Raw genomic sequence first — 13,667 nt, forward strand, 5'->3', positions numbered from 1 at the left:
GTTGAATGCATAAATGGGTTTTGAGGAAAGGGGAGGCGCAGATGAAAAAGGGAAGAGCAGTGAGATTGCTGTTGGGAAAGTTGAAGAAAGAAAACAAAAAGAGCCCAAATCCTATATTTTGGTGGGAGGAGGATCTTGTATCTGCAGGATGTTTGCTGTTACTGAGGAAAACGCATTAAGAGTCACGTAAGTGAATCGAAGCAACCTCCAAAGATCATCACACACCGGGACGCTATCGCCAGTGACACTGTTATTCCAGGCTTATTGATCTGTTCCTGCAATAAACTGATGGCATTTGAATATGCCAATATGTTGATCTGGGCAAAAGCCTGAATGATTTGCTTTTGTCTCTGCAGACGCTCTGATCCTGAAGCCAGAGCAGGACTTCCACCCATTTCCTTTCTCTTTATACTCATGCATAATCTTCTGATATTAATGTTTTATTAAGCATTTCGTCCACGTCTGAGACAACAGTGGTCTGTGCTTTGTGCTCACCTCTCTCTGCTCTCTCTCTCTTATAGGTTTAGCCCCTACGAGTGGTACAACCCGCATCCATGCAACCCAGACTCGGACGTGGTGGAAAACAATTTTACGCTGCTCAATAGTTTCTGGTTTGGAGTCGGTGCGCTCATGCAGCAAGGTAGTTGCCTCAACCTGTGGCTGCAGTCACTCTGTGGAGCTGGAGCTCTCGATATCCCACTGTCCTCCTGGGCTGGGGGTTTCTTAACCCGGCCAGAGGCAACAGAGAGAGACATCTGGGGAAAACTATTACTTTTCTTTTCTTTTCTTTTTTTTATTTATTTTTTTATATCAATACTAAAGCCCAGTGTCCTCTCCTCTTGCCCTGGGCTCATCAGCACCTGGAGATCAGTGGGGTGTGGAGTCAGGATGTGAGGTTACCTTGGGTACATGACTCTCTGGCCCAAACCGCCTTTCCACTCTTCTCTGAATGTGTTTGATTGGATGTAATTCATTCTTGCGACCGCCGTGTTCTCAGTAGACATTTCAGACTTTCTGTCGTACATTATGTAAAGAACTCACTTGTGACTGAGAGAGGATAATTTCACTTGTTTGAACTTCTGAGAGCTGTCAGTCGATTTAGCCTGGATCTTTTGACAGTTTTTCACGACGATATCTTGGTTTTACATAATAATGATAAATTCACTCAGAATATCAGATCCATACTGATAACTTGTGAAGCTGAATGCATTTTTCCAGCGTGACATTCACTCCTTCCTCACACCAGGCTCCGAGCTCATGCCCAAGGCCCTGTCGACGCGAATCGTGGGAGGGATCTGGTGGTTCTTCACCCTCATCATCATTTCTTCGTACACAGCCAACTTGGCTGCTTTCCTCACCGTGGAGAGGATGGAGTCCCCGATAGATTCGGCCGACGACCTGGCCAAGCAAACTAAAATCCTGTACGGGGTGGTGGAGGACGGCGCCACCATGACATTCTTCAAGGTAGCACAGTCAGCCACTGTGTTTATGAGGGGGTTTATAGTTGTTTACTTCAGGGTTACTCACAATGTTCAAGCTGCTGGTTTGTCAATTACACAGCAGAATGGAAACAGATGATCCATTTACAGATAAACAAATCAATGTAGCATTAATATAAAAGTCATCCAATAATTATACAAGAAATTGTTATGCAGAGTAATCTTTTGTTTTTTTCAAAATAATGGCACGACATTTAAATGTGTTCCCTTGCTGGGAAGTTGAAGTAATGAAGCCGGTCACCTGCAGTTCTCAATCTAACAGCTCGCTGCGGCTGCTGCTATTTAGTCTTTGATTAATTGCAATGTTTCTTACTGATCTGCCTCAGGAAATGCTAAAAAGGACTGCCGCGTTCTAATGTGTATGCTTTTGTTTATTAATGCAAATGTAAATATACTGAGAGACAAAAATAATGAGTTCTTGTCACTGTTTCATGTTTTATAAATACATAGAATTTGACTTTTGGCACATCAGTTTGACATAAAACTACAAGTGTGAAAGAAGTAAAAAACTTAATGACATATTTAAGACAATATCACAGATAACAGTAGTGTGATATAGCATCAGAGCAACAAAAGGACGTGCTACAATACATTGAACAAAAAGGATCAATTGCATTTGTGACTATTTTAAAGAATCCATGATTGGTATAACCATTGTCTATAAATACATTAAAACGGTACATTTGAAGCTGCTCTACAAAAAGTTTGCCACTGAAATATTAAAATGAATGCCTGATATGTTCATGCAGCACATCCTTGTGCAAACTGTCATGCATGACTAGTGCCATGCACGAAGCATGATGGGAGGAAAAAAGGTCAAGATTCACGCCGTTGAACGCAAATGGCTTCCTGATAATAAACTGACCTTCTGAGGATTTATATGTATCCCTGATGTTACTCTCAGTCTGAAAACAAGCTCTTTTTTCCTCTGGTTACTAACAGAAAACTAAAATCTCGACCTACGACAAGATGTGGGAGTTCATGAACAGCAGGAGGCAATCTGTGATGGTGAAGAACGTGGACGAGGGCATCCAGCGCGTCTTGACTTCGGACTACGCCTTCCTCATGGAGTCCACCACCATCGAGTTTGTCACCCAGCGCAACTGCAACCTCACACAGATCGGCGGCCTCATAGACTCCAAAGCCTACGGCGTGGGAACACCGATGGGTACGTTACCGCTCCGCCCCTCATGTGTTATAAATTATTTCTGTAAACTGCCCATCAGACACTATAAAAGATGAAGGATGATAGACGAGATTTAAGAATAGTCAGCTTTCCCTTTATCGAAGGGGTTTGAGCCGTAATGGTTAGACGGGGGAGGCGTAAAAGATTCAACTTAATGAAAAGTAAATGGCTGCGTTTATAAGACTGAAATGCAGTTACAGTTTGCTGTAGTGTGTGTTTTGGGGTATTTTTTTTTCAGTCTGTGAATTTCCCAATAGATATTCTGCAGGCAACAAATTAGTCCTGGGTCAAACTCTGTTTTTGAAATACTTTTAACGGTGTGTTTTATTCTCGTTTGGAGTCACATAAAACAAGAATGTTAGCGTGAGACAGTAAAACACCGAAAAGCAACCTGCAAATGATTTCAGTGCAATTCCCTTCGACTTACCTGACACCATCCCAATTGTTTTCCAGCACTAAACCACAAAGTAAAAGCATTATAGGGGGTATAAAACCAGCACTTTGAGTCGTTTGCAGCTGCGTGTTTGATCCAGCTCCCGTCAGAAAATTAGTATTCTGACATTTTAAAACACCATTACTGGTCGGTGAGGCAGAGGAGCAAAACATTACGCATTATTGTAACAGTATTTTTGCATATAAAACAGTCTGCATCAGCGTTCCCGTGGTCCCTGGATGAAAGCTGTCGACGGCTCCGGTTCCGTTGCCACCGAGGTTAGAGCCGTCGTGGCGAGGCCACGGAGAACACTGCGACCGGCTGTAACGGCCACATCTGTCACCGGCGATACGAAGGCCATCAAAATATGGAGGATTAATTCCGGCCTGGCCGATGGCGCTGATGAGTGTGGGGCAGTTAAGAATCTGCAGGGATGCCCTGATTGCGGGGGCCGTAACAAAGCTGAGGCGATGCCGTGAAATATGGCCCCACTGTGGCCCCGTAAGCGCACGAGTGCTTACACCGGCGCCCTTGGAATGGACACACGGAACGCAGGACGTGAATCAGCTCCTTTAACTTTCACGCGAGGAGGCAGTGTATCAAATATGTGACAAAATATATATCAAATCCGTTTAATTCAGTGATAAAGTCGTCGAGTACTTAAACGCATAACAATTAATGTCGACTTCCAAAGTTATTACTGCCCATTAGTTCATTTCTGTGAGCAATTTTGATATTCATTGCAGTTTTTCGGAAATAAAGAGCTGATTATACACTATTTAGAATATTTTGTTCTTGACTGAGGAGATCTTGAGATAGTTAATTACTTTAATAGTTCTGAGAAAGCTCTGTTTTTGTGCCAGGCGGTCATTGTTGTAAAAATGGTGGAAAATGATGATTTTCTTATTGTCTTCATCCCAAACCCTCAGCCTTCGCACCAACCTACAGTCTATAACTTTTGCCCTGCTGAACACTGCTGAGCAGTTCTTTCCCCCGTAGGGCTGTTCCGGCAGTAAACCAGAGCAATAAGTCTTAACCTTTCAGAGCTTGTCAGTTTTCACACGTCCTTTTCCCAAAACGCAAATGCGTCATCTGCCGCTATTGACTTAAACTGTGATCGCGTTAATACTTGAGGCCAGACAGCGTGGGAATGATGGATCTCCTCCGGTGCTGAACATCTGTCAGGTAGTTGTGTATGCACAGTGTGTCAAGCGCAGCGCTTTTCCGTTCGCCCAGGCCCTGTTCTCCATATCCTCCTCTCTAAGGACCCATCCTATTAGCATTTATCCAAGGCCTGCTTTGTTAGGCCATCATTAATCATTTGAAATATGAGGAGAGTCAGAATCGGGGGACTCGGATACTTGATGGATCTCTCATCTTCAAATGAGGCCGGCATATGCTTTCCACGTGCACTTTCACATGCACTTGCAGAAGCGGCGTCGGCATCTCACTGCACATGCACAGCATGGACGGAATATACAGGCACAGGAGTGTGTTCGAGAAAGCAGTCATGCAAATCTGAGGACCAACTTTTCAGAGTTTGAAACTTCCAAATATAAGATCAGCAGCAGGGAGAAAAATCAATGGCTCTGCATGTAATTTTCTATATTTTAGTAAGGTTCTTTGTTACTGTAAATACATAGAGACTAGTAGATGAAAGGATGATGGATGGCAGCAGATAAATGATAGATAAGGCTGAGGGAGAATCAAGTAAAGGGGCTGACAGGCGAAACGGTGTGAGAGCAGCAGACAAATTCTGTTAACTGCTACCTGGAGCCTGAGTCCGTTTCTGCCGCGGGCACAAAATGTTCTCATGTTTGTAAAATAATATTCACTGTTGCATGATTAAAATTAAAAAAAAAAAAAAAAAAAAAAAAAAAATCTTATTTGTGCCATCTCTTTTAAGTCGCTTTGAATAATCACAAGTGTAAAATGAAAATGTACGGCCAGGCTTCATTATGCATGAGCTCAGTAATCACATAAATTCTCTAACTGGCTTCTGAAGTGGTGAAAACATGAACGCTCGCAGCTCGTGTTAATCTATTTTGGCCCTGCTGAAGCGCAGTGAGCGCGCGGCGCCCCGATCGGCCGTGTGCCGTGACACGCCCGCCGCAACCCCGCACGGCTCCTCCGCCGCCGCTACCCCTGCTTTGATCACACCGGCAGCCCGCTGCGCCTTAATGTCTCGTCACTAATTCTGGAGCCTTCCCACTTTATGTGGATTTGTGTTCTTTTTTAGTCAACGAGACATCAACATGTATTTAAAAAAATGAAAAAAAAAAATAAATGAAAACTCAGCGGTGCGCAAACCCTATCTCCAATCCACACATATAATCCCAAATATGTATGCGGCCATGTAATTCACTCCCCACTGGGCCGCCCTGTTTATAGGCGCAGTGTATGTCATGTGAAGCGGTGGGGAAATAGGCACTAATTCGTCAGAATCGACAGCAGCTCGACTATATAAAACCAAGCCATTGTTGCCGACACTGTGCATTTCAATTCATTCACTGCAGAGAGGAGTGAGAATTTTGGATTCACTATGAATATAGGGATTAGTGGGATTTGAAGGAGGACTTACAAAAAAAAAACTCTCTAAGCAGCTAACAATAACATGACTGGATATATGATCACATTCAATACACCCACCGGCAACACTATCTTTGTTTCTTCAGAGCTGGTTATAATTAACCTCCTCGGGCCCAGGCTTTGATTTGGTTTGCCTTTCAGATTTCTCTCAGTTTTTGATATTAGTGAGACCTGCGTTGACCCGACAGAGACACGACAATGTCTCCAAATGCAAAAAGCACAAATGCAAAAGGCCCAAAGCGATGAGATAAATCCTTAACCAAATGCAAAACGCCACAGTGTAAATGCAAAAACAATGAGAAGAGAGCAAAAGTCCACACCGCCAATGAAAAGCAAGAGTTGAAAAGATGGCAGACAATTTTTTTCTGTCTCCACAGGCTCTCCGTACAGAGACAAGATCACAATAGCTATTCTGCAGCTGCAGGAGGAAGGGAAGCTGCACATGATGAAGGAGAAGTGGTGGCGAGGGAACGGCTGTCCCGAGGAGGAGAGTAAAGAGGCCAGCGCTCTGGGAGTGCAGAACATCGGCGGGATCTTCATCGTGCTGGCGGCCGGACTGGTGCTGTCTGTGTTTGTGGCGGTGGGGGAGGTCCTGTACAAGTCCAAACAAAACGCTCAGCTTGAAAAGGTACGGAGCTTTTATTTGTTGTGCAAAGCAGAAAGACATTGTTTGTGCTGTTTGGCACCGCATCTCTACGTAAACAGGGACTCAGCGCTTTCTGCTCTAACATGACATCGAGAATATCCGAGGTTCAAGTCTGTAATCTGGTTCTCTCCGCAGCCTTGTTTCAGTTCTCATCTTCAAACATCTTCAAAACATCAAGCAAGTCAAGTTTCCTTTTAAGATCTGAATGAAGGACTTTGCCCTCTTCTTTTGTTTTTGTCCCACTTTTATCTCATGTGTGCTCACAGTGGGTCGATTCCACCTGACGATGGGTGCAGAACCCCGAACAGGTGTCAAGAGATCCTCCCTGGAGAGTCCGCCAGTTCATTACAGGGCAAACACAGAGAGCCGGACCATCAGGCACGCGCTCATTCGCACCCCTGATCAATTTAGATAACCAAACACGTGTTTTTGGACCACAAAACAGGAGAACATCCAAATTATACTACTGAAATCAAACCAGAGATGTTCTCACTGTGAGGCAACGGGGCTAACCGCTACACCACCGTGTGGCATTACTATTTTAATTTGATGGATTCACTCTTTTTTTTTTCAAAGCTTCTCTCACATTTCTCAAACGCATGCATAAAAACACACACTGGAGGAGTCATCCGTCTGTAATTACTCTCAGTGCTTGATCCTGAGAGGTTTGACATTCCTGAGAGATTAGGTAAAGAAAGTTGGAGTTTTATTTAAACACACACACACACACACACACACACACACACACACACACACACACACACACAGAATTTTGTGAGAAAAAAAGCTAACTCTGAATCAGATGTGAGCTTTTCCCAATTAAATAGGCAGAATCGTTGATGCCTTTTTGTAAATATATACCAAAATGCTCTGTTAGTGGCATTACAAGTTTCATTATTCTTATTATTCTAATGATATCTCTGAAAAAGAAAACTACCCGTAGACAACTGTGTGTTTACAGCGCTTCTCCCTTTCCCCTGGTTATTTTTTCCTTTCTAGAAAGAGCCTGAATATATTTCAGACTGCTCTAACTGTGCTCTATTTCAGTCCTGAGTACCCATGATTCATCTCCCAATGTTGAGTATGTATTTTAGTGCACTTTAACTTGTGCAATGATGTTCTCAGATAATTGTGAAAGTCCTTTTGATAGCGTCTTTTAATTATTTACATCTACAGAATTAGCACAGTGCAGTGCCGTGCTGCTTTATTGCAAAAGTAATTACTTGCTGGCTTTTTTTTTTTTTTTTTTTTTTTTTTTCCCGCAGACTGCATATGTTTCAGAGCACACCCGAGCTATCATTAATCAAGAGCTGCAGGACTGGGTCACAATATTCAGATAATTTGCAAATGCCACAATCTCGAGGCTGCCAAGGTGCCGGTAATTTGCATGGCGACAACAAGCCTCTCTTTTTACTCCCTGCCAGCCTCCTCCACCCTTAGCCTCCTCCACATAGAATTTTTTTTTCTTTTTTGCCTCTCTTTACTACCTCAGTCACTCGATTTTTCAGAATTTACAAAACATCTCTATAAACTAAAACACTTGTTGCATGAGCCGCCCACCGACAGCCATCTCACACACCCACGCGCATACACAGCCAAAATAAATGATAGCCTCATGCTTTAATGCTTTCCCTCCTCTTTTTATATCTCCTCCCCTACTACATCCATTGAATTTGAATTGCGTTTTGCATAATCATAGCGGGAATGTAGGAGAATTTGACTTGGCAAAGTTGGTGCACAAGCATATTGACATTTCATAGGATTTTACACCGCATGCATAATGCAGGCACAACAGAAGCCCGTATCACACAAGTTACATAACGCTGTTGTTTTTGAAGGGTCTTAAATATTTTTGGGTTTAATCTGTTTGGAGTGGATATTCAGTCTTTTATGCAGTATCTTTACATTTCCTGCCATCCTGCCCAAAAAAAAAAAAAAAAAAAATTTACAAGTGTTTAGCGCTCCTCTCGGGATTTACTTCCTGGCAGAGTGCAAAAGGCTGTGAAACAGCATTCAGACCTGTGCAGCAGCAGCGAAGATGAAAATACAAAATCTGGGGCACTTCAGACCTTTAAATAAAATACTTTTTTTTAACAACCCATTATTTAAGACTTACATTGCAAAGTCTGACTGTGCTGTCCAATTTTAAATACTTTTCCATGTTGTTTTCAAACGTATGAGGCATCTACATTTAACTAAATTGGTACTTTTTTTAACCTTATGAAATTGTTGATGTGCCTCAACGGAACGATCTGACAAGTCATGGTTTATTACAGTAAAAGCCATGAAGTAAGTGTCACACGTCAGGCGTTTCTTATCACTGCCAGATACTTTATGCGCTGTTCACGACCTTTGTTTTTGTGTTGTGAAGTCAAAGGTTTGCTCAAGCTCAGGTGTTGTCCTGTAGGCTAAAAGCTAGCCTGCCAAAAGGCCCGATCCAGCCCACACCAGAAAAACGACTGCAATTCTTCAACAAGTCCACTGGGTATTGAGCCATTATTGTAAAAGAATGATGAATGAACCAAGTGTTCCGCCATGCCGTCATGAACACTAACATAAAGTAGCAGTAGCAATTAGTACTGAAATATGGATAATTTGAAAATACACTCGGTTTCCTTTCACATTTTGTAGCTACAGGTCGTGCAAAACTGCAGGCTTATAAATGTAGAGATGCTTACAGTCACCCACACGTTCGTATCGGAGGGTTGTATTGATACCATTTTAACCTCTCGGTGTTTTATATTTAAGAATAGCAGTAATGTATGTGCATCATGAGCATGGTCTCCATATAAACTGATGCAAAAGTTGATCATATAGAAGGTAGAAATAACGTGCTATGAGGGAAGCTGTGGCAAAATAGTGCATAATGTGAAGAGAAATACATCTTGACATCAAAATCCTCAGTTGTTTCTTACAACAATGGGAGCGTAATCACGTTACATAAGCATGTTATGTTATGAAACCGATACAAAAATACAACCAAGAAGATGAAGGAGGAGGAAGAAAGCCTGGTGCTCAATGCGCTATCTTCCATTCAGACTGGAGCAAAAACAGTAACCCTGATTTCATGAAGAACTCTGAAACATTCCAAAGTGAATTTCTGGAGAGACCTGCATATAGCCGAGGAGAACTTTCACCTCATGTCCTGCCAATGTTCTGCAAATGGTGCCAGTGCCGGCTGTACTCGGCGCGGTGAATTTGCATGGCTTTGAGTGGAGCTGCAGACAGAATGACACCAGCTGTAACTTTCTGCTCGCTTTTTGTGTTCCCCCCCCCCCCCCGCTCCAGCGATCCTTCTGCAGCGCCATGATGGACGAGCTGCGCGTGTCTCTGAAGTGCCAGCGCCGGCTCAAGCAGAAGCCCCAGCCGCCCGTCATCGTGAAGACCGAGGAGGTCATTAACATGCACACGTTTAACGACAGGAGACTCCCGGGGAAGGAGACCATGGCGTGAAACGCCGCGCGCACCCCGAGGGGAGACGGGGGCCAGTAAATGCTGACTTAACTACGACAGAGGTTAGCAGTAAAAAAAAAATAAATAAATAAATAAATAAACAGGATTCCTTTTGAACCCACGTGCTTATGTAGACGGATGTTTCCTGTGGAAATATAGATGCCTGAGCAGCGTCACCTCACTGTGACAGTCACTTTCTGGACGGGGCTGGAGAAGCTACGAGACTTTTGGGTTCAGGTCGCTGACGTGTGTAAATTGAAAGACCATCGGAGCAGGTTGATGACTGAAAATTTGTCCGGCCCACACTAGAAGTGGGCTTGATGAACATACACATGTATACTCACACACACACACACACACACACACACACACATACCAACACACACACACACACACCTGACACCTGTGCGGAGGGGGAAACTCTATTGTGACAGTAACACCAGATGTAGTTTTTCTGTTGATGTCAATGCCCTTTTGTCTTACCTCCATGTGTGTGTGATCCGATCGGCCCCTCCCCTCAGTGGCTTGAGTTTCTCTCAGATGATTTGAACCGACGCTTATCTCCACCAACCAAGGGAACAGTAGTCAGTGAGTAATGGTTTATTATGAACTGATGTATAAAAATTGACATTTAGTTTGAAACCATCGATGCTGATCTCGTCAAATTGCTCATCATTTTCTTCTGTGATGCCTTTCATGTGCCAAAGTTCTGCCGCTGTAAAGAACTTTTCTACCATGTCTCTTATGTTTCAAAGCCTCTACAAGCAATGTACTCTGTCGAAGCCCTCATCCTTGGCTGTCCTTCCACATCGTCTGCAGTTTTCTCTCTGTATCGGTCGTTGTTTAAAATGCAGGATTTCTACAAAAATGTTTGTTTTTGTACAAGAACAAGAAGTTTTGTAGTACTTTGTATCACGGTAGCCCCTCCTGTGGACAAAATATGTAGCAGATACCAGTTCAGCCCTCAAACTCTGACAACTAGCGGCTGCGGGGCGTCAAACTCTGCTGTGTAGGGTTCATCTTTCTCTCATTATTCTGAAATTCAGCCTCTTTTCTTGTTTCTTTTTTTTCTTTTTTTTTTTTTCCTGGCAGTCTCACAGGGGCCAGCCATACATACTGTCTGGGGACAATGAAGTGGATTTTGTTGGATGCAAACAATGAAACCGGAAAAGATGAGGAGCTTAAAATAGGCAGCGTGATGATTCACTTGAAAAAAATGCATCTGTTCTCTTGTCAGCAAAATCTGACTGATGGTAGTCGTGAATGAATCATCGTGACAGACATAGTAAAACGTGCAAAAGCTGTTGGTTTGGAAGATCAACAAGACACAATGTAGCACTACTATACTACGAAAACGTCTTGTTTATTATGACATGTTTTCACAAGTATCAAGTTAAATATATTTTATTTATAGTGCACTTTATACTCGAAGTGCCACAACAATAAGCAAAGCAATCTTTTTTAATGACAAAAAAAAATCTATCTAGATCATAACAACTATGAAACAGGAATGTTTAGTTTGTTTGTTTTTTTTAAGGACTCTGCAGCGCTTTCAGATCGTTTGAGGGTGAATTTGCAGATCGGTCTGTCATGAGTTTGATCCTGGGCTGTGGAGGGGTAGATCTTACTCTGCTGTGTTGTAGCAGAGAGAACGAGAGTTAATGGAGAGAAACGCAGGATTATACCTGCTAACTGCATCAAGAGCATCACTGTGATGAGTCATGCTATTTCACAATGTGTTACGAGTCTGAATTATTTAAGCAAATTCAACTGGAAGAAAATTGTTCAAACAAATAATTTACCTCAGACTTCACTGATTTCCCACACATGCTAAAAAAATAATATATGGGGTCTCAGTAACAAAGAGAAATGACCTCAATCACAGAGAAACGCCGGAATAAGGCAGGAAGTGTGACGCTCGACCGACTCGAGGCTTTCAGGTGTCGACTGTTCTTTACAGCAGTAAACGTCTCTCTTCAGCCTGAAAGCAGCCAACTGCTGCTTCTTGCCTGCAGTAAACCGGATCAGCTCCAGGCGCCCGGCGTCGGGATATCTCGCGCTCCGACTGAATCGTTTATCCGCTAATTGTCTCCAGATGTGTATGCTCCTCACCAAGCAACACAATCACATTTGGCCCCACGACTCCCTCTTGTTTGTTAACTCCATCCCATGTTGTGAAATGACAAGTATCCTCAGTAGGTCACTGCTTCCCTGACCCTCTGTCTTCGATCACTACCCACCTAATCTGTTATTCCAGAGATTTCAAAGACAGCGAGCGGGCTTCGCGAGCGGCGGCGTCTCCCTCGTACGCCGACGATTCTGCTTAATGACTTATTCAAAACAACCACCTCTCCCACTTCATGAAGACTGACAGGGAAGAAATAATCCTTTAACCTGTGGGTGTTCTGCCAGCGTTGCTTGTCATTTTGCACACAGCTAAATCCTGTGGTGCGAGCTTGAGTGAGTAATACCTGGAACCACCAGTCCAAAGACCTGGCTGTCGAAAAACAAAACACGAGCTCATGGAATTTGACATTGATGCAAGGTTTTACAAATACTGTCATTAAAAAAAGAAAATGTCATAATTGTAGGTGTGTCTCACAGTTTTTATGCAATGTTTTGAAGAACGAGTGAACTCATCACAGGGCGTGTTTACAGAGTAAAACATGAGTTTAGATGTTCATACAGTATTGGTAGGGTCGCATAACAACAGCTGTATTTCAGATTTCTACCTGCCTGTTAGGGCATCGATCAAGTGACTTTGTAGCAACATCTCTAAACCCACACTTTCTAAAATACAACTTTAGAAATCCATAGAGGATAAAGTAGAGTTTACAATGATACACAGGGGACTGCACAACCTGGCCGAACGGCCCGGGGAAGGTCCACACCACACTCTGATCTTTCATTGTTTATTGTTATTTCCTCCCCACAGGGCAGCGGCGGACACTCAGACAGCTCCGGGTTTCAGACAAGGTTTTTCTGGACATAATGATGGAAACCGCTTCTGCAGCCAGAGCGCTGCCGCCACAACATAAATGGCCACCCTGTCTGCCCTCCAGAATGACAGGGAAGGTCAGAGTATGCGTCAGTGCGTTCAGCGGGGACCGTTTAGTCTGTCACACTTATTTCCATCATATTAAGTCCTCTTCCTCCTGTTCCTAAGTGGTCATTGGGAAGGTATCCTTGGATAACATCTTGTTCATTAGCCAATTAATGGCTCAGATTGGGTTGTGGACAGAAAATTGCTTTCTGAATGTGACTTTGGTTTGTCATACAGATATTATAAGCTAATGGAGCCTGCCAGGGAAGGTTTTGTAAAGCAGGAAATGTATTCCTCTGCTCATTTCCCAGGGATTTTAATAATTCAGGATACCAGATTAGGAATCATGTAAGTCCACTTTGATTTTTTTTTTTTTCTCTTTTGAGCAAGTGGCTCAGAAGATCTGCTTGTAAAGTCATTACAGTGGGGGGTTGGCGATATCACAAGCAGTTGTAAATGTCTTCTGTCAGACATCTGCGACATAGTTTACTATGAAGTGTATTCCCTTCATATTTCATAGCATATTAGGCCAGTGTGTGCAGCGGAACAAATCAAGGAGATGTGTTACTTGAAAGGACAATAGATTTTTTTTTTCTGCTTGTGTGATAAAGAATTCATTTTAGTTTGGATTTAAGCAGACACTCAGTTATGGCCTCAGTTAATCTACATGTTTCATAAGCCACAGTGACCCGTGATGCTCGGGGTTCAGCAGTATTAAGTTAGTTTAGATAGAATAAAGTTTTTACTGGTTCCTCTGCTTCCCACGAGATGGATCTTATTGACTTAATGCAACTTTTCTCTTGAAATATGAAATTCAC

At 43.0% G+C, this 13,667-nt stretch overlaps 1 protein-coding gene across 2 annotated transcripts in view; it reads left to right on the forward strand.

Annotated features, from left to right (window-relative positions):
• The window catches only part of LOC115401394 (glutamate receptor ionotropic, kainate 2-like), a 65,218-nt gene extending 55,343 nt beyond the window's left edge, over positions 1 to 9,875 (forward strand). For both annotated transcript variants that reach the window (XM_030109545.1, XM_030109546.1), the window contains exons 12-16: positions 522 to 640; positions 1,247 to 1,464; positions 2,442 to 2,667; positions 6,085 to 6,335; positions 9,642 to 9,875. In XM_030109545.1, the coding sequence (XP_029965405.1) occupies positions 522 to 640; positions 1,247 to 1,464; positions 2,442 to 2,667; positions 6,085 to 6,335; positions 9,642 to 9,806 (979 nt within the window). In that variant the 3' untranslated portion in view covers positions 9,807 to 9,875. The remainder of the gene's footprint in view (positions 1 to 521; positions 641 to 1,246; positions 1,465 to 2,441; positions 2,668 to 6,084; positions 6,336 to 9,641) is intronic.
• Positions 9,876 to 13,667: the final 3,792 nt, after the last annotated feature.

Source organism: Salarias fasciatus, chromosome 15, assembly GCF_902148845.1.
Source record: "Salarias fasciatus chromosome 15, fSalaFa1.1, whole genome shotgun sequence".
NCBI classification, from domain to species: Eukaryota; Metazoa; Chordata; class Actinopteri; order Blenniiformes; family Blenniidae; genus Salarias; species Salarias fasciatus.